The following is a 24,217-nucleotide window of genomic DNA, read 5'->3' as shown; positions in this document are numbered from 1 at the left end:
CCTAGTGACCCCTTCCTTCCCTCCCTCCCTTCCTCCCTCCCTTTCTCCCTCTCTCCTTCTTCCCTTCCTTCCCTCCCTTCCTCCTTCCTTCCTTCCTTCCTTCTCTTTTCTGGGCCTCTTTTTCTATGGCACACATGTGCCTTTGATCTAACTGCACCATGGTCCTGTCTGTGGACCATGGGAAGTTTTTGCATGCCAGGTGAGGCCGCATTTGGCAAATCTAGCTTAGAGGGGGCTCAAGCCTTCCTTCAATGAGGATCTCAGCTGGACAGCTCAACAGTGTGCTCCTTGGGCTAGCCTATAGCCCCTTGATGCAACCTCTGCAGGGCCCAGAACAAGATAATCTTGCTAGGGCAGGGTTCTCCTTGACAGAGCATCTCTCTTATTTTCATGCTCTTGACCCAGCTGTGCCAAGACTCATGGCTGTCATTTTGATTATCAAATTTCTCAAGGTTTTTTAAAATTATCATTATTGGATGTGTGTATATTGTGTTGTGGGTGTTTACATGCCACGGCACACATGTGGAGGTAAGAGATAACTTGGTGGAGTCAGTTCTTTCCTTCTACCTTTACATGGACTCTGGGGTTGAATTCAGCTTATCAGGTTTATACTAGAAGTACATTCTGACTGAGCAATCTTGCTGGCCCTGGAGTTGTTTCCTGCTGCTGTATACAGCGAGCAGCTTTGCCTATCCTAGCCTTCCACCTCACTCTTGTGTTCCTGAGGCTCCCCATCCCCCATGAGCACAGGGCAGCCCAGAGTGGAAAGAATCTGGAGAGGTGTGGTGGCCCATGTCCAGGCTATCCGTGGATCTGCTCCACAGCACCCTCCTGACCCCTTGGCAGTAGTGCCCACTGTGCATGAAGCCCATGCCCACACAGCTCTGAACCCTGTCCACAAATACCCTGCCAAAGCTCCAGCCCCAGGAGGGAAAGTGGTGCCACTGTGTACACCCTGCCTTCCTGCCTGTTGCCTCTACCTTCATCAGAGACTCCTACCAAGAGAACTTCTGTCTGGAAACTTGAGAGAGAAGAGTATGGTCTCACTTCAAAGACACTGGGAGCCTCAGAGGGCAGGAACAGGGTTTTTACAACTCTGCTGAGCAGTGACATTTTGTAGCATGTTGAAAATGCATCACCATGGTAACAAATCCAAGGTAGAGCTGATGCTGAAGGAGTGAAAGAAGAATAAGAAGCACAGGCTTCCCTCAGCCTCTGTGCTGACCCAGAGCCCTGTTCTTGTGTGTGCTCCAGTGGGAGCCAGTCACCTTGGAGCCTAAGCTGGGAGACTATAGTGGGTCAGAGCTGAAATCCCAAGCTTCTGCCTCACTCAGACAGGGGCAGGGTGGTTCCAGGGAGAAGATGTCAGCCAAGAGCCCCTTAGGCCCTTGTAAGGACTGGTCAGTCAGCATTAAGGTGACAGACAGCCATTAACCACCTCTGTTCTTCCCTAGTTTCCTCTTGTCAAGGAGTCAGGAAGCACAAGCAGCCTTTCCGTCCCAGCCCATAGCAGTGATATGATGAACCACTGAGCGTGCACCAAGAGGTAGTTAGTGCTGGGAATGGCGCTCAGGAGTGGAGTGCTCACCTAGCACACACAGTCCCTGCTGTGGTCCCCAGCACCACAGAGTGAGGTAACCAAAGCTTAGTGGGTCATAAGGGATGCTGAGGGTCAACTACACACATCATGCAAATGTTCCAGGGTCACTGGAGGAAGCAGTTAGAGCCACACAGATAGGAGGCCAGAGCAGTGAGTCAGAATAACACCCCCAAAGGTTCCATCGGGCCAACCATGTAGACTCAGAAGGGAAGGTGTCACTGGGTTTACTCTGAAGCACCAGGACAGAGGCACAAGAAAGAACAACTGCAAAGGACATATACACACCACCACTACCATTGCCAGCCATTGCCCCATTGCCACTGCTACTCCCCAGCCTCGGGACCTGTGTTTCTAAAGACTGGCAGAAGTCTTGGCCATTTCCAGATCATCAGAGGACCTGACCTCACCCTACCAGCTCTTCAAGCCCCAGATGAGGACTTGCAGCCTCGTGTCCATGCAGTCCCTTTCACAATAGGGCTCTGTGGTTCAGAGGCAGCTGCAGAGCCTGAGAGACTGCACTTCACTGTATGCTATTCAGAAAGCCGTGGCCACTGCTCTGAAAATCAATCCTAAAACATCATGGTCTTTTATTTTAGTCTAGACATGAAAATAGATCCTTGGCCCTTCTAGGGCTTACAAGAAGCAAGTTGCAGGCCAGGCCCAATTCCTGCCTCTGCTTTGAGGCAGAACCCAATGTCCTTACCTCAGTCCCCATGAGTTCTGATCCATGTGTGAGAGTTGCAGGTTGTATTTTGGACATGTTAAGACAGGGCAGTTCATTTGGCAAGGAGCCAGGGAGAATCACTCCTGGCAAACCAAGGCTGATGTGAAATCAAGAGGCAATCACAGCTTTGCTTTCCACTAGAAAAAAACTGTGCCTCCTATCAAGTCAGATGGTAGCAAAGTCTAGAGGTTTTGTTCTCTGCTACACAGTATCACATGGAACCCAAGATCTACAGAGCCAACCCAGTAATTGAAACAGCTGCTTTAAACTAAACTAATATTTACAAGTGTCTCCCTTCCTCTGTGTCCTACACATTGTTAAGCCTTTCTGGCAGTGTTCTGTGGGGTTCCTGATTCTAAACAACTCCCCAGAGGATTCTGTATCTGTCACCCCAGCCCATGAGGCCACAGGGGCACTGGAACTCCACCTGTGACTACCTACTCTGTTCAGTTTAGGCGCCCCAACTCAGCTGACAGAGGGCTGAGTAGAGTCTCATTAGTCATGCACAGCCCCTCCCCTCCATCTGCTATGGTTACTTTCTCCCATCTCCTTCCCCAGTCTGTGGCTGTCCGACATCTGAGTCACACAGTTCACCATAAGCATCACGATTCCTTACAGTTTGGTGTCACGTGGCAACTGAGCTTTACAGGAAGCTGCTTCCTATGCTATGCGTCACTCCCCTGAGGATGCCTGAAAGCACCAGTAGTAGCTGGGTGAGCACTTGCTATCGTTTGGAGAGGGGCTGCTGCCAGCTCCATCCAAGGGGCCAGTTCACTGTCTCTCGGGTAAAATTGAATGCAGAACATGTGACATCTTTTCGTTATTGAGTGTGTCGGTGGAGGTCTCTAGAGTATACTGGAAGCCACCTCCTCCTCCTCTCCCCTCAGAAAGGCACAGAGATGGAGCTGCTGTTTGGCAACTCCAGACCTCAGAGCTGGGAATTAGATCTGAGGACATTCGCCCAGAAAGATTCCAAGCTGATTGTACTAGTTTTCTTAGACTTTAGTTGTAAATCTAGCCTGTGTCTGGAACCATAGAATTTAAGTTGAAATGTCGGTCCTCTGCTTCTGAGCTGTAGCCACATGAGAGAGCACGGAGTGAGCAGGCTGCTTTCTTTGGACTTTCCCTGCCACTGGTCAACCCAAGCTAGAGTGGGTTTGTATGTTGTTTCATTCCTCCACCACATCTAGGTTTACCACAGGCCTAGGTCTCCTGGTACATGTGCCTTCCTGGCTCCTGGACTCACTGAAGGCCTTAGGAACTGCTAAGTGCACACCTGTGAGTGTGCGGTGCCCTTGATGCAGTCCTGAGTTATCACCTTCTAAAGATGCCTGTCTCGGATGGACACATGGCTGAATGATTGAGTTCTCAGTGCTCAGCACCACACAGCAGGACAGCCACATACAACTCCAGATGCAGGGATCTGATGTCTCTTTAGACTTCTCTTCTTACATGTACACGGTGTACATACCTACACACACTCACACACACACACACACACACACACACACGCTATTTTTAAAATCAAATAATTGATTTTTTAAATTTCTGTCTTAAGACTTAGCCCCTCAGTGATAGGCAATAATGTTTTATTCAGCTCAGGGTTTACCCTACACAGCCCAGGATTGATGGAAGGAAGCTGGGCTCACCTCCCATCTACAGCTGAGCACACAGGTCAGCAGCCATTAGAGAGTGGACAGGAGGAGCTCAACAAGTCACAGACGCGAAGTGCATGTAGAGTGGGTCGTGGGCAGAGCTGCGCATCCACAGAAACTGGACAGCTGGCCGTGGGGTCGTCTAGGAACCTAGGTCAGGACAGGAAATATGCGTGGGAACTGGGTGGTATTCTCCAGCCAACAAAGTTACCCAAGTACAGACCATTTGTAGCCATTTCCCTTTAGAAAGCCCATCCTCAAAAGATGAGACCTGCCAGGCATGGTGGTGTAAATCCCACCCAACACATGGAAGACAGAGGCAGGTGGATTTCTGTAAATTCAAAGCCAACCTAATCTATATAGTGAGTCCCAGGCTAGCCCTGATATACAGTGAGACCCTGTTTCAAAAAGGAGAGGGGGCTGGGGATAAGACCTATGTGATGCAGCTCATTTACTACTACAGTTCTTTTTAATTTATCCGTGCGTGTGTGCGTGCGTGCGTGCGTGCGTGCATGCGTGTCTGTGCATATGACTGTACCGTGCAATGCATATGGTGGTAAGAGAGAGTCAGTTCTCCCTCCCACCATGTGGGTTCTCAGAATTGAGTTCAGGTCATCAGGCTCGATGGCAAGAGTCTTTCCTTGGCTGAGCCATCACACTGAGCAGCAAACTAGGAAGCTTCTTGTGACCCCAGGTTTCTCAAGTTCTCCTTCCTGACAGCATGGGGTGTTCAGAAAATAAACTACCTCAGAAGCCACCATCACATGCACAGGGAGCTACTTGCTACTAAAATATCTCCTGTTTCTCTCTTCTAGGAGTTTCTTTTAATAGTGTTTACACTCAAATTTGGAGAGTCTTACTGCATCTGGCTGCTGATCCCTATCCAGATGTTTCTGATTTAGCCATGAAAGTCCTCAACAGCATTGCTTACAAGGTATGTGTATGAGAGATTGTCACTGAAGCGTTCACCGTTTTGCTTCTGTCTGAATATTCAAATAAGGGGCTCCAGGGATATCTAGGTCTATACAGTAGCTAAAAAAGTCAACAGAACTTTAAGCAAACATTTTGAATTTAAAACTTTGTAATACACCTGAACTTTACTTGCACTGTAGCTTCAGATGTAAAGGCTGCCGTCATCTGTCTGTGTGGTCTGTAGTGATTTCCCCTCCTCCGTGTCTCAGTCCTACACTGATCTTCTGGGCTTGGTGCTCGCTGATTTCTCTGCTATCTTCACTCCCAGTTGACTTGTTCTTTCACTCGCTTCTGTTTTGAGCCCTTTTTAGTCTTCTAATCCTCATTTCTTAACAGTAGCAAACCATAGTCTTCTTTGGGGATTAGCACCTCCTCCCTCCCTTTTTATGAGAATTTGGCCTAATCCCAAGACTAAAGACTGTCAGTCAGAAGTGTGGCCTGGAAGCTCCCTTCTCCCCTGTACTCTACCCTGCAAATCCCATCTCCTCTCTGCTCCCCACCTTTTCCTAGGTCTTGATTATTCTCTCACCCTTAAAGCACTGGGCTCCTGCTGGGTTCCCCTCCTGGGCTCTGGGTGGATAGTGCTGGAAGCCAGTTAACCCCATAAGCTGGGATAGTTGTTTTTGTTTCCAATCCCTGAGGGTTCTACAGCCACTGTACATGTGGTTTCTGAAAATACTTGTTTGGTGTTATTCTATTTGTTTACTAAGTTAGACAGTTCAGCTTTCATAAGTGGCACAAACTAGAAGTCATTCATATGAATAAAACTTACAACTTTTTCATAAAATTTTGACTTTGCAAGGAACATACAAGGAAAGGGCCCCTGCCTGGTGTTCAAAGGGTCACTTAGGTGGAAAGGGAACAGACTCTGTGGCTTTCCCATTCTGACCCTTGTTTCTTCCTGTGAGGTATGGAGCCCTGCCCTGCTGCTGTCTGGCTGAAGCAGGGGTCCTTGCAGCAGCCACAGCTGCAGCTGATGGCCTGTTTGCTGCTGCTAGCTCTTCACTGCAGATGTGTTCCGGGCGCCTAGTTCTGGTTCTTCCTTGGCTGATTGAAATGTCTCACTGACTACAGTTGCTACGTGTTCAGCTCCTGGTAGTATCCCACATGGTAGAAACAGCCTCCCTGCCCCCAGCTTTAAACAGCTGCAGTAGGCAGTCTCATCTTTCTGTTGCAGCAGCACTGGGAATGCCACAGAGTGCATTCTGGGCTTTAGATTCAAGACGAGGTCACACTTAGGGTATTTTACACATAGACTTGTTGGAATGGTAGAAAATTTGCTGTTTTTACTGCTCAGTAATCTTCCAGCCGAATGCCAAAGTGTTGAGTGCACCCAACCTAGGATAGCCCAGCTTGCCCCATCCACGCACTATGGTACCAGGCACTGGCCCAGTGAAAAACTAAAGTTTTACTATTTAATAGACAATTAAACAATTATTATAGTTTGTATTTGTTGCATTTTATGGTTTGAGGCCAAAGGAAGGCAGGCAAAAGGAAAACAGGAAACAAGGAGGGAAGAAAGCTGAAGGAGGGGCTGCCCTCGTGGCTCTAGAACAGCAGCAGGTCCTGAGAGACCACACCCACCTGCTGCTTGTTAGGAGAAGCCGGTCTCCTGCTTAGCACTATCCTGATGTGCTCCAGCATCTCCTGCCCAGTACAGTTTCAGGTTGGGTCTTTATTCCATTTTTATTTGAGGAGTGTGCATGTGTGTGTGTACATGTCTGTGTCCCCATTCCACAGCACTTGTGGAGAGCAGAGGACAGAGGGAACTGGATTGCTTCTCCCTTTTTGTCATGTGGGTCCCTCGAGCTTGGGTTTTTCAAAAAGTATGTCTAGTGTAATTGTCCTAAAAGTTCATGTGGCCATTTAAGTCTCAGTAGTTTAAAGTTTGTAGGCAGTTCTGTTCCTCATCACAGTTCCTGGCACAAAGCACTCTGATGGCTTAGTCTTTGCCCTTGGAGGCACAAGGCACCCTCCTGACTGCGCCATGCATGACGCAGGCTGCACAGCTTAGGACCTGCACTTAGGACATTCTTACCTGGTTGCTCAGCGTCATGGCGAGTCAGGACTCAGCTCTCCGTATTTATCTTTCAGTGCACTGATGTGTTTGCCCTTACAGATACTGTGCCTGAATTATTTAACACTGTAATCCTGATGCCTGATATTGAATTCATGACTATAAGTTCAGTGCTGCAGACACAGCCTTGGGTGTTAAACAGTAGCTTTTTAAGAGCTCCAAGTGCACAGAGCAGTGGGGGTGCAGCTGTGACCTCCTAAGCCTGGGCTTTGAGCTTGTAGTTCATGAATGCAGCTCTGTGCTGGGAGGGCCCAGACTCTCCTGACTACCACCTGCCATGGTAGCAGGCTACAGCCGCCTGAGAAGCAGCCTGGCAGCCCCAGGCAGCACTCCAAAGGACGCCTGGACCCAGCAAAGGAGCATTGGGCTGCTATGTCTGTTCTGCTACAGTGACGAATCACTGTGTGCACATGCCAGCAGCTGGGGCACACACACCACGGCAGGGTCTCAGAGACACAGCGTGCGTGTGTGTGTGCGTGTGCGTGTGCGTGTGCGTGTGTGTGCGCGTGCGTGCGTGTGTGTGTGTGTGTGTGTGTGTGTGTGTGTGCGTGTGTGCGTGCGTGTGTGCGTGCGTGTTTAGAATAAGCACTACAAACGAATTCAGGAACATAAACACTATGGAAATTTTTTGTGTGTATGTCATAATTTTAATTTTAAAAGATGCCTTATATTCTCCTCTAAGAACTAAAGAGATTATATTTCACTTTATAAAGAAATGAACCTATTTTGCATTATTTAACTCTAAAGCCAAATTTTCGTTCATCAGAGTCAAAATGGCCTTATTACTGTGGAATGCCCCCTAGAATTCTGCATCCAAATATAAAAGTTGCCACTAGCTATGTCTGAAAAAACCCAGCCTGAATTCACATTCATTCTCCTGCTGGAAGTGGAGAGAGCAGCTCCACGGCACCTTCTGTGGCTCCATCGCCTCTGTCCTCTGCCCTCTCCTATACTGAGGGTGGAGGAGATGGAGGTACAGCTCCAAACAGGGGTGCTCAGACACTGCAATGAGAAAAATGTAAATGCATGTAAACTCACCCAAGGGCAGTAACAGCCTTCCCAACAGGACATGTGCAGACCAGGCACTCTGCAGATTAGACTGTGATCCTTAACCAGGGTGAAAGGTCACACAGCATGAGGAATGAAGACTGAGATTTTTCAGAGGCATGTTCAAATGCTCCACTGAAGGAAAACTCCCCTGGGCTGGACATGTAGCTGTTGAAGGAAAGCTTACCTAGCACTCAGAAAACCACAGGCCCATCCCCAGAATCACATAAAACTTGGAGTGGTTGTGCAAACCTGTAATCCCAGCACTCAGGAAATGGAAGATGGAGGGTCAGAAGTTCAAAGTCATCCTCAGCTAGCTATTGAGTTTAAGGCCAGCCTAAGATGCAAATAAATAAATAAATAAATAAATAAATAAATAAGGCTCAAATAAAACTACATTGTTCTCTTAAGCACGTTATAGCTTAGCCTCTCAAGGGGGCATAAGCAGGAGAACCATGAGTGTGAGGCCAGCCTGAAGGGTGAGTGAGACTCTCCCTCCCTGTCCCCCAGCTTGCCATTGTCAGTCAGTACTTGAGCACCACTTCTGAAATGCCCTACCCTCACCAGGCAGCCTTGTCAGGAGTGCCAGTCCCAGACCAGTGAGGCTGGGTGGAGGCATTCACTGCTGGGTTTCTGAGGTCCCCTCCTGTGTTTGACTCTGACTTGTACAGAAGTCTAAATGTACTTCTGACATTCTTTTTGGAAAATTGTGAGAGCACCGAGCCCCGAGCAAGAATGGCCTCCCGTGTACCCAAGCCAGGGGCTCTCCTGTCTCCACCCTCAGCTTCAAGTTTAACCTCTAAGAGTGTCTGACTGGAATTCACCCTAGCAAGTAACATTTGTCTCTGAAAAGGTGCTTGGCTCTGTGAGCTCACCTCTACCTGTCCCTGCCTCATTTCATCCTCTGTGCGTATAGGAGTGGGTTCTCAGCCCTCCTGCCTCATTTCATCCTCTGTGCGTATAGGAGTGAGTTCTCAGCCCTCCTGCCTCATTTCATCCTCTGTGCGTATAGGAGTGGGTTCTCAGCCCCTCCTGCCTCATTTCATCCTCTGTGCATATAGGAGTGGGTTCTCAGCCCCTCCTGCCTCATTTCATCCTCTGTGCACATAGGAGTGGGTTCTCAGCCCTCCTGCATGATGTGTTTATGTCCTAGGGGTTTTGTGCAGACTTGCATGCCAGGTGACAGTCACAGGGCAGTCAGTTGGGAAGAGTGTCCTATCTCACAGTGTGTCATCCTCCTTGGTCTGTGTCCTGAGCCCAAACTCTAGTAAATGAGCGTATTCTGTTAAGGTTGCTGGACAGTTACTCCCTTCATGACAGAGTCCCTGATGGAAGGACTGTTCCCAGACTCCTGGCCCTACATTCTCAGTCCTCCCAGACGCATCCATAGGGGAGGCTCTGGTCACTCCCCACCTGCCCACACTTGCTGTTGCCAGTGCTGAGGAAGCATGAGCAAACTGTGATGATGTAGCCAGAGTTTCACTTGAGCCTGCCACCAGAAGTCACCAGCACCCTGCCCTGGCAGGCCCATCTCTTACAGGGTTCTGAACATGATAAAATGATTCTTGTTGCAGCAGCCATGGGTAGAGAACACTTGCATTGTCTGGCAGGCTGCCAAGCTGGAAACCATGGGTCCTCTCTTCATTTCTGTCCTCTGCAGCACCCATTCCTGTGTCCTGGGCAGGGAAAGCCCCATGAGTTCTTCAGAAACCCACCTTCTAAAATTTCTGTCTCCCATCACCTCCTGCTCTAGAACTTTTGAGAAGGCAAAGTCTACCCTTAAATTCTTTTCCCTTGTAGACTTGAGGAATCGTGAGGCTGTCAGGCTAGGGGCCAGGGCCAGGGTGCCTGTAGAGTAGCCTGGAAATTTTAAATACCAAGCAAACATTTGCAAAACACATGTACTACTCTTGCAGTTAAAAATGCAATGCATCAGCTGGGCAGTGATGGCACACACCTTTAATCCCAGCACTTGGGAGGCAGAGGCAACTGGATTTCTGAATTTGAGGCCAGCCTGGTGTACAGAGTGAGTTCCAGGACAGCCAGGACTACATAGAGAAATCTTGGGGGAAAAAAAAAAGCAATGCATCATTTAAGGACTAGTTCCAGCTTCATTTGCTATATATATTAGAATAAAGCCCAGGGTTGTCTGGGAAAAAGAAGCTGTCTGCATAAACCATTTGTGTCTGATTATGACATTATAGGGACTGTGTTCCAGGTAGTGACTGAGTGATTTAGAAATGTAAGAGGTCTGAACAGTGACCCCCAGAGCAGAGCTCTTTCAGCTAAAGGTTCCATGGGGCTCACCTCCCCTGAGCTCATAGACAGCAGCCTACAACCTGCTGATCCCGTGCTGATACAGGGGTCACAATATCACTGGGCTTTTGTGAAACTATCCTGGCTCTCTGAAGAGTCATCGGGTTACAGCAACCACACAGTCTGCTACAGTTTTGAGGGAGAGGTAAGTAGCCACCTTGGCATAGGAGTGTTGTTGACAGACGCACAGTCAGCACTCCTGCCAACACTAAGCAAAGCACTGGCCTGAATGCTGCCCCTCGGGCTGATGGGAAACTCCTACATCAGCTCAGACCCTGCAAATGTTTGTGGAAGATGTACATAGAACATGCTGTGATCTTCCCACAGGGCTATATTTAAAGAACTGATTGAACCTACCTCTGAAACATGGAAATTAAAAACAGGCCAGGTCATGTCTTCCCCTAGATTGTAAGTCCAGAGTGGCCACCTAGGACTCTGGGTGAAGCTGGCTGCCCAGTCAGCAGGCCAGACCTGACCTCTGACCTGCCTCACCTACTCTGCCAGTTTGCCCTTTTCCCTAGTCATCACCTGCCCTGGAAATGAATGTGTGCATCCTTCTAGTGTGTGAACATGAAGGAAAGTGTGTGTGTGTATGTGTGTGTGTGTGTGTGTGTGTGTGTGTGTGTGTGTGAGAGAGAGAGAGAGAGAGAGAGAGAGAGAGAGAGAGAGAGAGAGACCCCGAGACCAGAGTGATGCTTTGCTTTTGATCTAGTTCTGGGGGCAGCTGTGCTCAGATGCCAAGCCACACCCAACCCAGTGATGGAGGGCTTTAAGACAAATAGGAGTGGTTTGTCCTGAGGAAAGTGAGGCTCCCATATTGTATCTCTCCCACCCCCTCAGTTTTTAGACCCCTTTGAGGAATACAGAACATTTGTGACTGACCAGCAGCCACACTTCTGGGCCATCTGTTGATGTAACACTCCAGTCAAACAACAGTACACCTGCCTGAGCCACAGCTGCCTCCCCGGGGACAGAGCCAGTCTGGGCTCCTGAAAGGGCCATCTCATGGCTCTCAGATGAGAGGCAAGCAGTACTTAGGTGGCCTTGAAGCACCTCTCATTTCAGCTGCTAGAGCTTCTGCAGAGATTACTCCCCAGCCTGAGCCTCATAGGCTATGGTGAATGAAAGAGCAGCCCCTTGTCCTCTGTCACCCTTGGGAGGGTCTCACTGAGGGCTTTTGACCTCCATTGTCATTCCTCCTTTGCTCTCTTAGGCCACAGTGAACGCCCGGCCCCAGCGAATTCTCGACACATCCTCTCTCACACAGTCGGCCCCAGCCAGCCCAACCAACAAGGGCATGCACATCCACCAGGTGGGGTAAGTGGCCTGCCAAGCCCCTCCCCCTTTGTGGTGGGGTCCTAGATGCCACCAACGTCCCAGGACCCTTGTTTTCTCCTTCCCTTCTCTTAACACTTCCTCCTCTCCATCTCTCTGCCTTTGTCCTTTCTCCCTAAACACCAGCTCATGCTGATGTCTGTGTGCTGGAGGGGTGGGGAGCGTTCTAGATTTCTTTCCTATCTCAAGAACACTTCATTTGCACATACCGTATCAGGAAAAGTTGAATGAAGCCTGATTTCTATGACCTTTGGGATTTCTTCAGAGGCCCTAGGTTCTCTGTGTAGGTGAGCACCAGGATGTGCTAGACAGTTTCTGCTCAGGAAGCAGTGTGACTGGGCACACCAGCTCTGTGTGACTGACTAGCCTGAGTGACTGGGCACACCAGCTCTAGATTGTGTTATCTTGTCCTCACAAACACTTACCAGGGCACATCCAACAGGACAGTCGTCTCTTAGCTTTGGCAAGTGGCATGCCAGCAGTTGGACACTCCTCATGGTGACATCTCCAAGGGAGAAGGCCTGCATAGTAATGACAGTAAAACATGCTGTCTGCTCTTCTCTCAACTGCAGAGGCTCCCCACCAGCATCCAGCACCAGCAGCTGCAGCTTGACCAATGATGTGGCCAAGCAGACTGTCAGCCGTGACCTGCCCTCAGGCCGCCCGGGTACCGCCGGCCCCACAGGGGCACAGTACACCCCTCACTCCCACCAGTTCCCTCGGACACGAAAGATGTTTGACAAAGGCCCTGATCAGGTACAAAGGCATGAGCTGTGTTGCAGCCCCTTGTGCCCTCTAAGCACTCAGTGTCAGAACAGGGTACTGAGGACTTTGCTTTCCTGATAGCGAATGTGATACCTTAGTTTGGGATCATTCTGCCCTCCCCACCCAGTGTCAGCTGTTGCTTTCAAGACCCTTGGAGACACACTGGCACCCAGGTCCAGCACCTCTCTATCTGCAGGCCTGGTCTTCTGCAGCACCTCCTCCCTAGGTTGGCTCATGTTGGCCACTCTTGAGTCCCAGTCAGCACGTAGAGTTAGCTTGCTTCTTCCCTTTCTTAGGTCAATAGCGTTCTCTCTCTGCTTGATATAGCTGCTGCTCTTCAGGGTTCATTCTGAATGGCTTGTTTGGTTTTCCTATAAACATGTGATTACTCTATACAAGCAGTCACACTCTCTACTTTTAACTAAGCTGTAAGAACAGTTTAGGAGAGAGAAATGTGCTGCTGCCCAGGCTCTGAGAGGCACAGAAATGGGCACATCCTGTCAGCCGGTGCACAGTAGAGAAGGATGCTCAGGACATCTCAGCAGTAGAGGCTGCCGTGGTTCACTGTGTCGTCTGGGGAGTAAAGAAGGAGCCACAGCTTAGAGCAGCAGCAGCAGCTGAAATCCCAGTGCTCAGGATGTGGGGCAGGAAGACCGCTGCTGTTCATCTGTGCTACAAGTGAGACTGCAGCAAAGTAGGCACAGCTCCCTTGCGGCTAACTGTGGAGCAGAATCACAATGTTAGTGGCTGTCAGGCCCATGTGGCAGCCATTGATCTCCCCACCCCCACCCCTACCCCTGCCCTGGGCAGCCCCAAGCCCCAATGACTCTTAAGTGCCTTGACAGCCAATGAGTTCCGAGTACAATCAGCATCCTGGTTGACCGACCCCTGACATAGCTAGAAGCAAATGCAGGGGACTGTGGTCTAGGGGAACAATAGATCAAGTAGGGCCACTACTTCCAGGAGGACAGTGAGCCCGTCTCCCACCATGACCCCTGATGGTGGGAGCCCCTCACTGCCAATATGCAGTCTGAGGCATCTCTTCAGCCCTGGACTAAGCACAGGGCACTGGCAGAGGGCATGGAAGGAGAAGACTGATGACTCTGGTGTCCAGGGCCTCCCCGCTCCTGTAGTGGAGCAGAGTAAAGGACAGTCTTGGCACCTCATTTGAGCTCTGACTGACCTACACTTGGCTGTGCCTTTGCCGTTATTTTCTGTGACCATTAACAGAGACCTGGCACAGGCACATGGGCCAAGCACATAGGCCTGCCTGCCTGCCCATGTGGCTCAGGTGATAGGAGTCAGCCAGTCTGGGCTGGCCGTGGAGAGCAGCAAGGCAAATGTGGATCTTGCTGTTTATTTTCGTGCTGTTGGGAATGAGATCCAGAGTCCTCAGGAGTGATAGGCAAGCACTCAGCCACTGAACCACACCCAGCCCTTGACCCTGCTTCTCACGTCACCACTCAGCCATGCCCAGGTGCTTCCAGACTGCAGTGAGAAGAGTGTTCATCGGTCAGAGGGTCGTTCACTGTCACCTTTGTCAAGATAGCAGGTAGAGGATGCCAGGCTCACAGTCATGAGCACACAATCCCAGCACTCAGGAGCCTGAGGCAGGAAGACCAGGACTCCAAGCCAGACTGGGCTAGGTAGTGAGACCATTTCTCAAAGACTAAAGTCAGTACAGGGACTGAGCCTAACGTGCTTTCTCCTGATCTGCTCTCTCTCTCTCTCTCTCCAACACTCTCAAGACCACAGACGATGCAGATGACGCTGCTGGACACAAGAGCTTCATCTGTGCCACTATGCAGACGGGGTTCTGTGACTGGAGTGCCCGCTACTTTGCCCAGCCGGTCATGAAGGTGAGTCCCGAGTCCTGCACCTCCACAGCCTCAGTGCCCACTGGAAGTCCTCATTCTGCTTTCTCCCTGCCACGTGTCCTTGCTGCTACTTCTTGTTCTTGTTCTTCAAACTCCCTAGTGGCACTAAGCCCCTTCTGTCCCTTTCTTTGGTTTGCTGAGCCATTAGCCCAGCTGGAAGCTGTGACCTGAGCAGGTGGGTGGGGCTATGGGGCTGGGGCTGTGCTCAGCTATACTCAGCCTCACCTTTGGTTTCTATGGCTCCTGTCATACTTTGCTTACTGTTGGAGGGTGACACCAAACTGCTGTCATGGTGCAGGTGTCAACACCTAAGACAGAGGAGCCAGAGTGGCCGGCTTTGCTTTCCTCCTGACTTCTCAGAGAGCACAGGCAAAGCCCTGCCATCCAGAGCCTAGCAGCACTCCATGTCCCCTAGTCCTCACTGCCAGGGTCTAACTCATCTGTCAGAGTGAGCTCAGGCGTGGCCTTGGGCCATGCTTGATGACTGAGCGCTCTGGGACAGTGGGGATCTGCAAAGCTGTCTTCTGGTTCTCACTCTGCCTTAGCTGGGCAGTGCAAGGTATGTCAAGACTACAGACTCGTGCCGGAGCTAATGGCCCGAAACACGCAGCAGCTACACTCGGTCAGCCTCTGTCGCTGCCTCTATGTGAGTGCTGCAGAAATTGGCTTTTAGGTTTATATGTAGGTCTGAAGCATGTTCTTAGACCATCTTCTCCTTCCTGCATATTGACAACTGAAATGAAAGCCACAGATGGTTCTTAATTGTCAGTCTAGCTAGATGCCCGAATAAGTTTTCTCTGAGAAAGAAGCATTTAGATTTCATCACAGCCTCTGCTTCCCTCTTCCCATGGTGAGCCTGGTTTGCCAGTAAAGCACACAGTAACTGTTTTCAGCATCTTTGGCAAGTGATAAGGTTCTAAGTTCTTAAGGGCCTTTGCTGATGGAAGCAGGGTGAATGTTCCCTTCCATTTTTTATACAAGGGCTGGAGAGATGGCCCAGCTGCTAAGACAATTGACTGCTCTCCCAGAGGACCAGAGTTTGCTTCCTAGCCTGTAAGTGCTGGCTTGCAACCATCTGTAACTTCAGTTCCAAGAATCTAGTGCCCTCTTCTGGCCTCCACGGGCACCCGGCACAGGTGTGATGCTCAGACTTAGCTGCAGGCAAAATACCTACACACAAAAAAAGGGTCTTAAAATATTTAAATACGCATTAAAGTATAAAATGGCCAAACGTTTTGTATCCTGGGCTACCGTTCCCTTCAAACAAATCACTGCCTTGTTAGGACACAAAACAAAAATAATCAAATATAGATGGTCTCTATGAGCCCTTATAAAAAAAAAAAATTGAGATCTACTGAAGTGTTTAACAGAGACTAGATAGTTAGAAATTCTGAAATGGGCCAGATGGTAGGAGCAGAGGCAGACACATCTCTGACTTTGAGGACAGCCTGGTCTACAGAGAAAGTTCCAGGATGGCCAGGACCACACAGAAAACCCTATCTCAAGAAACAAAACAAAACAAACAAACAAAAAAATCTGAGATGGGGTTGGGAGCATAGCCCAGTGATGAGGACTTGCCCTACCGTGCCCGCAACTCTAGGTTCCATACAAGCATTACAAAAACAAAAAGATAAAACCCCCTAATGATTGGGCCAAGGGTATGGCTCAGTGATGGACAGCTTGCCTGTTATACTAGAGGTCCCACTTCCCTTCCCAGGACCACCAAAAATGAATAATAATAAATATAATTAATTTTATATTTAAATATAATAATAGTGAAGAAAAATAATAGTGAAGAATCATATACTATACTTTCTAATCATATACTATTGAAATTATTAAATATTTTTAACAATCTGAAAGTTAATTAGTACCAGTCAAATGTGGTAATGCTTGCCCGTAATTCCAGCACTCAGGAGGCCGAGACAGGAGGATTGTGACTTCAGGGTCAGCCTGTACCATATTTGAGATTTTATCTCAAAACAAAACAGATTTTTAAATGCTGGATAAGAAAGTGCTCTCGGTGGAAGCTCTCAGTCAGAGACTAAGAGCAGGATCTCCAGATTGACAGGAGTTCCACAGGTCATTGTGACCCCACAGTCAGAGACTAAGAGCAGGATCTACAGATTGACAGGAGTTCCACAGCTCATTGTGACCCCACATGCTCATGGGAAATCCCAGTCAGAGACTAAGAGCAGAATCTCCAGATTGACAGGAGTTCCACAGGTCATTGTGACCCCACAGTCAGAGACTAAGAGCAGAATCTCCAGATTGACAGGAGTTCCACAGGTCATTGTGACCCCACATGCTCATGGGAAATCCCAGTCAGAGACTAAGAGCAGGATCTCCAGATTGACAGGAGTTCCACAGCTCATTGTGACCCCACATGCTCATGGGAAATCCCAGTCAGAGACTAAGAGCAGGATCTCCAGATTGACAGGAGTTCCACAGCTCATTGTGACCCCACATGCTCATGGGAAATCTCAGTCAGAGACTAAGAGCAGGATCTCCAGATTGACAGGAGTTCCACAGGTCATTGTAACCCCACATGCTCATGGGAAATCCCAAAAGGGAGGTCTGTGACCTCGGACACCTTGATGGTGGTGGCACTGAGTGGCTTCTCTGAGTACATTTCAGGCACCTGCTCTCTAGATACCAAGGGTACAAGGGTAGGAATGTAAAGAAATGAGCCTGCAGATCCTCCGAGTGTGGGGTCCAGCTGTAGGAACAAGACAACCCACTGCACTTATTTCCCAGTGCCATGTTGTCCTCACGGACGGGGGAGCAACACGCCTTTCTGAGCCCTGGGACAGCAGTTAAGACAGGAAGGAGAGCACATGGTCTGGACTTGTGCAGTGAGCAAGAGCTGCCCAGATGGTAAAGGACTCAGGATGGGGTACTCAGACACTGGGAGAGCCACACGGGCAAATAGTTTACCAGTGGTGTGGTTTCCCAGAACAGCTTGCTTATGGACAGTGAGGTTAATATACAGAGTATAGAATATAGAAATGGACCACCTGCTGCACTGTGGTGCAGTGGCTGACAGTAATGGTGACTCCCTGGGACACTAATGAGAAGCTTTCCTTGAAGGCCTTGACAATTTCTTGATCTCTGTCATCCTTGTGTGGTGACTCAGGGAAGGGCACAGGGGCCTGTCTCAACACTGTTTGGTTGCAGCCTGCAGTGACACCACTGTGACCACTGGTGTTCCTTTTGATTCTAAGGGGCAAACTCAGTCTGAGAACTGAAGGTTGAGAAGCAAACTTTAAGCTTTCAACGGGGAAGCAGGGCAAGCTTTGTCTTACTTGAAAGGAGCTTTAGTCCTCTCATGGCCGTTGCTGTAATGATGCATCAGGACCTTCCGCTGCTGGCTGCTTAGGAGTGACTAAACGGTCTAAGGCTACAGCTGGGTCTCAAGGAGTAAAGTATGTAAGAGACTAAACAGATTCAGACAGGAAAGTGTCTCGGTGTGTCAGGCATTGCCTCAGATAGGAGAGTGTCCTCGGTGTGTCAGGGATTGCCTCAGATAGGAGAGTGTCCTCGGTGTGTCAGGGATTGCCTCAGATAGGAGAGTGTCCTCGGTGTGTCAGGCATTGCCTCAGATAGGAGAGTGTCCTCGGTGTGTCAGGCATTGCCTCAGATAGGAGAGTGTCCTCGGTGTGTCAGGCATTGCCTCAGATAGGAGAGTGTCCTCGGTGTGTCAGGCATTGCCTCAGATAGGAGAGTGTCCTCGGTGTGTCAGGCATTGCCTCAGATAGGAGAGTGTCCTCGGTGTGTCAGGCATTGCCTTACAACTACGACAAAATACCTAATGAGGGACTTGAGGGAAGAAAAATTAACTTTGGCTCACAGTTCCAGGAACCATCCTTCATGGAAAGCAGTCCCAGCAGCAGGAGCATGAGGCAGCTGCCACTGGTGTTCACAGTCAGAAAGCAGCTCTGTTTCTCCTTTGCTTTTAGTCCAGGATCCCAGCTGTGAAATGACACCACCTACATCTAGGGTGGGTCTTCCCTCAGTGTGTGCTGTGTGATCCACCAGACAGTCCACAGCTCAGTGTCTGCTGTGCAGTCCACCAGACAGTCCACAGCTCAGTGTGTGCTGTGTGATCCACCAGACAGTCCATAGCTCATTGTGTGCTGTGTGATCCACCAGACAGTCCACAGCTCAGTGTGTGCTGTGTGATCCACCAGACAGTCCACAGCTCAGTGTCTGCTGTGCAGTCCACCAGACAGTCCACAGCTCAGTGCTGTGTGATCCACCAGACAGTGTTAATGACAGCCTATCTGTGCTTAAAGGAAAAAAATATATTGAATTTAGTTTTTCTTCTCTTAGTTGGCAAATTTCCAAACACTGGTTCTGTTCAGAACTTGCCTCATGAAGGAGAGAAGAATGCAAATGTCTTCAGATGCTGTCAGTAGAGAAGTGCCACTATCCCAGAGGGTGATTTGGCAACTGCTATCAGACTATCGCTATCCCTAAAACCAGTGGTTCTTCTAAATGAACTCACCATAATACATATAGCTTCATCTGATTTTGCTACATTTGCTGAGGGTACTGTAGGGACACTCTTACCTCACATGTGCGTTCTGAGTCTGCAGAGGCAGGAAGCTCTAGGCTGACTTTACCCTCCTGCTGTGGTAAAGCTGGAAAGGCTTCACTTCACCCTAGAAGTCAACATGACACAGGATAGAGTCGTGACTGCTCTTGACCCTTCAGAGGGACGGGAAGGCACTTCTGTCAGACAGGGTTGGACTCATCAAGGACTCCTTTACCCATGGGTCTCCAGTGGAGAGCACCCACCCCTCAGGGCCTCTCTGTACAGGCTGCTCTGCGCTGGCTAGGTATATGTATGTGACATGGCCCATAAGACATAGTAGAAAGACCAACATCAGAGACATGAGCCTGGCAGAGAAGAGCAACATCTGTGATGGAGACAGCAATACACACACGCTTTCTCAGAGGACACATGTCACTAGCCCCTCGTGGAAAAGGAGCAAGTGCTGCTGTCTCCAGACACCGGAAGAACCACCCAACTCAAGAGTGAAAGACAGTACCTCATCCCAAAGCCAGACTGTCCCTCATCTAGACTCTTCATCTGGGAGAGGGAACAGTCACCACACATCCACACTTAGAGCCTGACACACAGGCCCTGCTCACAGAGAGGTCTCGGCAGCCAGAGAGACCTTCCTGATCAGCAGCTGGTCAGCTGGCCCCAGCAGCAGGCTCAGCAGCTGACCACTGACAGAGGAGGGAGAACACATCAGCCAAGCCCTGAGGTGCCCACGGGAGGGCACAAGGTGGCCCAGCTCAGCCCCACATATCAGCCGTAAGAGACAAGTCGTTTACCTTGCTCTCTGCCATTTTGCACATGAAATGTGGGATTTATTTAAAAACTATAAAAAGCCCAAAATTGTCATGCAGGCACTGTCAAGAGACAGAGCCAGTCATAACGGGACTCAAGTCGAAGGCAGCCCAGATGTTGGAGCTAACAGAAATGGAGTGTGAATAACTGAGTAGACCACAAAAAAAAAAAAAAAAAAAAAAAAAAAAAAAAAAAACATAACAGGACACTTGGCTCACACTGTAAATCCCAGCTGTTGGAGGCAGACAGAGGAGGACTGTCATGAGTTTGAGACCAGCCTTGGCCATGTGGTGAATTCCAAGATGCCCTGGCTACAGAATAAGACCTTATCATGAAAAAGAAATTAAAATACAGAAGCTAATGCAAAAAGAGTGCAAAGTGTGCATGAAGAGAAATTTCAGCCACATTGGAAACTAAGAAAGTAAAAAGGGCTAGTGACACCTCACTGGCATGTGCACTTCACATACATGGCTCAGTGTGTGAACGTGCTCACCACTAACCTGACCACATGGAAGAAAGAAAACTGACTCCTACAAGCTGGCCTCCAGCCTCCATATGTGTTACCCAATGTATCTATGTGCACACAAACACACACATAAAATAGGTTTTTAAAAAAATTTAGGAGACTGGAGAGATGGCTCAGTGGTTAAGAGCACTGACTGCTCTCCCAGAGGTCCTGAGTTCAATTCCCAGCAACCACATGGTGGCTCACAACCGTCTGTAATGATATCTGGTGCCCTCTTCTGGTGTGTCTGAAGACAGCTACAGTGTACTCATATTACACACACACACACACACACACACACACACACACACACACATTTTTTTAAATTAGAAGGTTGCTAGACTGTGGTGGAGCACACCTTTAATTCCAGCACAGGAAGGCAGAAGCAGGTAGATCTCTGTGAGTTCAAGGCCAGACCAATCTACTTAGTGAGACCCTTGCTCAGAAGAGAAGATCACATGTCAGTGGGTCAGAAGTCCTGCTGTTAAGGTGGTGGTGGTGTTCCTGAAATAGATCTGTAGACTTCCAGTTCTCTCACTGTGTTTAAAAACTGACATGTGTGATGCTGGGTCCCTATGGGAATGTGAGGAACAGAAGACAAGACACTAAAGAACAAAAAGCGAGACATGTAAGTTTCTGATTCCAAACTTACATGTCGGTGCTAATTAAATCTGTGTGATCTGGACATGAGGACAGACGCCAGTCATTCCCACCGTGACCATAAAGGGAACTCAGAGACAGGGCCCTTTAACTCGTGAGCTACCGTGGTTCACTTGACTACAGTCCTCTTAGCTGTTAAAGGAAAGACCCTTTGTCTCCTCCAGTCACTCATAGAACTTCATAGTCTAAAATATTACATTATCAAACAAGACTGCCAGTCTCACCAGTTGCTCCCCTTTGACTGTGTTAGCATTGTAGTGTCCCAGGCTCATGCACTGGGACACTTGGTTTCCAGCTAGTGGCACTAATTTGAGAGTTGGTAAAACCTTGTGAGTTCTGGAGGCACACCCTGGGAAGATGCACGCCCAGCCTCTTCCTCCACCTTGATGCGAGAAGCATGCTCTGCCGCATGCCTTCTGCCGTGATGTCCCGCCTCACCACAGCTCAGGATGACCATGGGCCGACACTGCAGGCCAAAATAAACCATTCCTGTATAGCCCGGGCTGGCCCGGAACTCAGTATGTAGCTCGGCTCAGACTGCCCTCAAATTTGTAGCATTCCCAAGTGCCAGACCACAACAGCATTCCTGGTCTCACCTCTTCTGTCACGCTGTGCAAGTCAGGGTTTTGTCTCAGCAGCTGAAATCTGACTGACACAGTTGGCATTTCTGACAAAGCTTTAAAGAAGAAGGACTGGGTGTGGTACAGAAATAAAGGTGAGGACTCCTCAGGATGCTGTGGAAAGGCAGCACCAGTCAGATACCAAAACCATGCACTGTGAGAGAACAGACTGCTATCCAGTGGACCCCAAGTCCTTCCTGCAGTATTAAGGAAGCAAAAGCATTCAAGTGCGGCTGAGCACATGAACCACCCCATCCGTAATTCACTCAGCATTAAAGTCAGCCTCCTGAGTGAGAACAGGAGGTGAAGCAAGACAGACCACAGCCATTCGTGACCATCTCAGCAAACTAGAGAGAAAACAAGCCTCCTCTCCCTAGTGAAGGGCGCCTGCTGCTGAGTGAGTCCAGTGGACTAATCTTGCCGGACACGGGTGTGCTGCAGAGCCACCTGCATCCCTGTAAAGAGCAGCCAGGAATTGAAGTGTGACATCAGTGGTATTTGCAGTGACACCACAAAACAGAAATGCTTTGGTATAAATCAAAATTTCTAAAAATTATAATAATAAAATAAATGGGAAAGGCCAAGTCCGTAGGTGAGATGCTCAGTGGCAGGCAGGCGCTGGGCCCTAAACGGCCACTTAAGGTAGTTGAGTCCCGATCAAAGTCCCAGGAAAACTGTTTTGGCAAAAACTGACCATCATAAAATATGGAGGAAAGCAGGGAAGCTACAACTAAAGAAACGTTGCAACAGCAGAGCTGCAGGGCTCACACTGTCCTGTTTGAAGATGGCTGAGTTAGTAATCAGGACTGGTGTGGAGCTGGAGCACGGACAGACACACAGATCAATAGGGTAAAATAGAGAACCCAGAGATGGAGCTGCACAGGCCGCTTCCATTGATTTTTCAGCAAAGGTGTGAAAACAGTCCAATTTAGCAGAGACATTTCACTGACACAGCCTCGATCCCCACTCACACCTTATCAGCAGGCAACAGAACGGTTTGTAGCCCTCCGTGTGAAACCCCAAACTACATACTTTTGAGTTAGGGAGAGCCTTTAATAAGATACAGAAAGCATAAGCCACGCAAGAAAACAAGATGATGAATTGAACTTCATCAGACAGCTCACATGACCATCATCAGCCACACAGCACATCTGAACCCAAGCTCGGACACACAAAACCTTGCTTCTTAGGCTTTTATTGCTGCTATAAAACAGCAGCAAAACAACTTGGAGAGGAAAGGGTTTATTCAACTTAAACTTCCACATCACAGTTCACCAGCAAAGGAAGGCAGGACAGCAACTCAAGCAGGGCAGGAACCTGGAGGCAGGAGCTGATGCAGAGGCCATGGGGGTGTGCTGCTTGCTGGCCTGCTCATCATGACTTGCTCACTCCGCCTGCTTGCTTGCTTGCTTGCTTGCTTGCTTGCTTGCTTGCTTTTTTTTTTTTTTGGTTTTTCGAGACAGGGTTTCTCTGTGTAGCCCTGGCTGTCCTGGAACTCACTCTGTAGACCAGGCTGGCCTCAAACTCAGAAATCCACCTGCCTCTGCCTCCCAAATGCTGGGATTAAAGGCGTGCGCCACCATTGCCCAGCTCCACCTGCTTTCTTATATAACACAAGCCCACCAGCCTGGGAATGGCACAATGTGCTGGGCCCTTCCCATCAATCACTAATTAAGAAAATGACCTACAGGCTTGCCTACAGCCCAATCTTGTCATTTTCTCAGTTAAGGTGTCCTCCTCTCAGATGACTCTAGCTTCTGCCAAGTTGACATGAAACTAGCCAGCACACCCTTGTTCCATGAGTAAAGGCACTTGCTACCAAGCCAGATGACCTGAGTTCAGTCCTCCATGGTGAGACAAAAGAACCAACTCTTGCAAGGTGTCCTCTGACTTCCACATGTGCACCATGGCACATGAACATACACACACTAAAATAAATAAATGTTTAAAACAAATAAGATTTGAGAGGGCTGGAAAGATGGCTCAGCGGTTAAGAGCTCTGACTGCTCTTCCAGAGGTCCTGAGTTCAAGTCCAGCAACCACATGGTGGCTCACAACCATCTGTAATGAGATCTGATGCCCTCTTCTGGTGTGTCTGAAGACAGCCACAGTGTACTCATATACAGAAAATAAATAAATCATTGAAAAAAAAGAATTGCCTTTTGTTAAGAAAATGACGTCAGTCGGGCATGCTAGTGCACACACTTGTTCCCAGTCGGGCATGCTAGTGCACACGCTTGTTCCCAGTCGGGTATGCTAGTGCACACACTTGTTCCCAGTCGGGCATGCTAGTGCACACACTTGTTCCCAGTCGGGCATGCTAGTGCACACACTTGTTCCCAGCACCATGAGAGCAGAGGCAGGCAGATCTCTGTGAGTTCAATGCCAGCCTGATCTGCAGAGCGAGTTCCAGAACAGCCAGGGCTACATGGCTAAAGAAAATGAAAGTATCCAGGCCGAGCGGTTCACGACTATGACCTCAGCGCTCAGGTTTCTGAGGTAGGAAGATTGCACACTTCCAGGGCAGCCTGGACCACATAGTGAGACCTTGTCTCAAAAACAGAAAGGGAAAGAAAATGAAAACAGAATTTTTCAGTTACAATTTTTAAAAGTAACTGAAAAAAATGTATATTTGTTCTACATGAGAAATTTTTCAAAATTGATACGAGGAAAAGCAACAACCCACACAGGTAAAAATATTT

At 49.0% G+C, this 24,217-nt stretch overlaps 1 protein-coding gene across 3 annotated transcripts in view; it reads left to right on the top strand.

The window, feature by feature from the left end:
* Rptor (regulatory associated protein of MTOR complex 1) overlaps positions 1-24,217 on the top strand; it is a 297,297-nt gene that overhangs the window by 254,759 nt on the left and 18,321 nt on the right. For all 3 annotated transcript variants that reach the window (XM_034505602.2, XM_034505601.2, XM_034505604.2), the window contains 4 exons: positions 4,795-4,913; positions 11,605-11,708; positions 12,299-12,482; positions 14,240-14,350. In XM_034505602.2, the coding sequence (XP_034361493.1) occupies positions 4,795-4,913; positions 11,605-11,708; positions 12,299-12,482; positions 14,240-14,350 (518 nt within the window). The remainder of the gene's footprint in view (positions 1-4,794; positions 4,914-11,604; positions 11,709-12,298; positions 12,483-14,239; positions 14,351-24,217) is intronic.

The sequence above is a fragment of the Arvicanthis niloticus genome, chromosome 6 (genome assembly GCF_011762505.2).
Source record: "Arvicanthis niloticus isolate mArvNil1 chromosome 6, mArvNil1.pat.X, whole genome shotgun sequence".
NCBI classification, from domain to species: domain Eukaryota; kingdom Metazoa; phylum Chordata; class Mammalia; order Rodentia; family Muridae; genus Arvicanthis; species Arvicanthis niloticus.
Note: the sequence above shows the minus strand (reverse complement) of the source record. Positions and strands in the feature narration are given on the sequence as shown.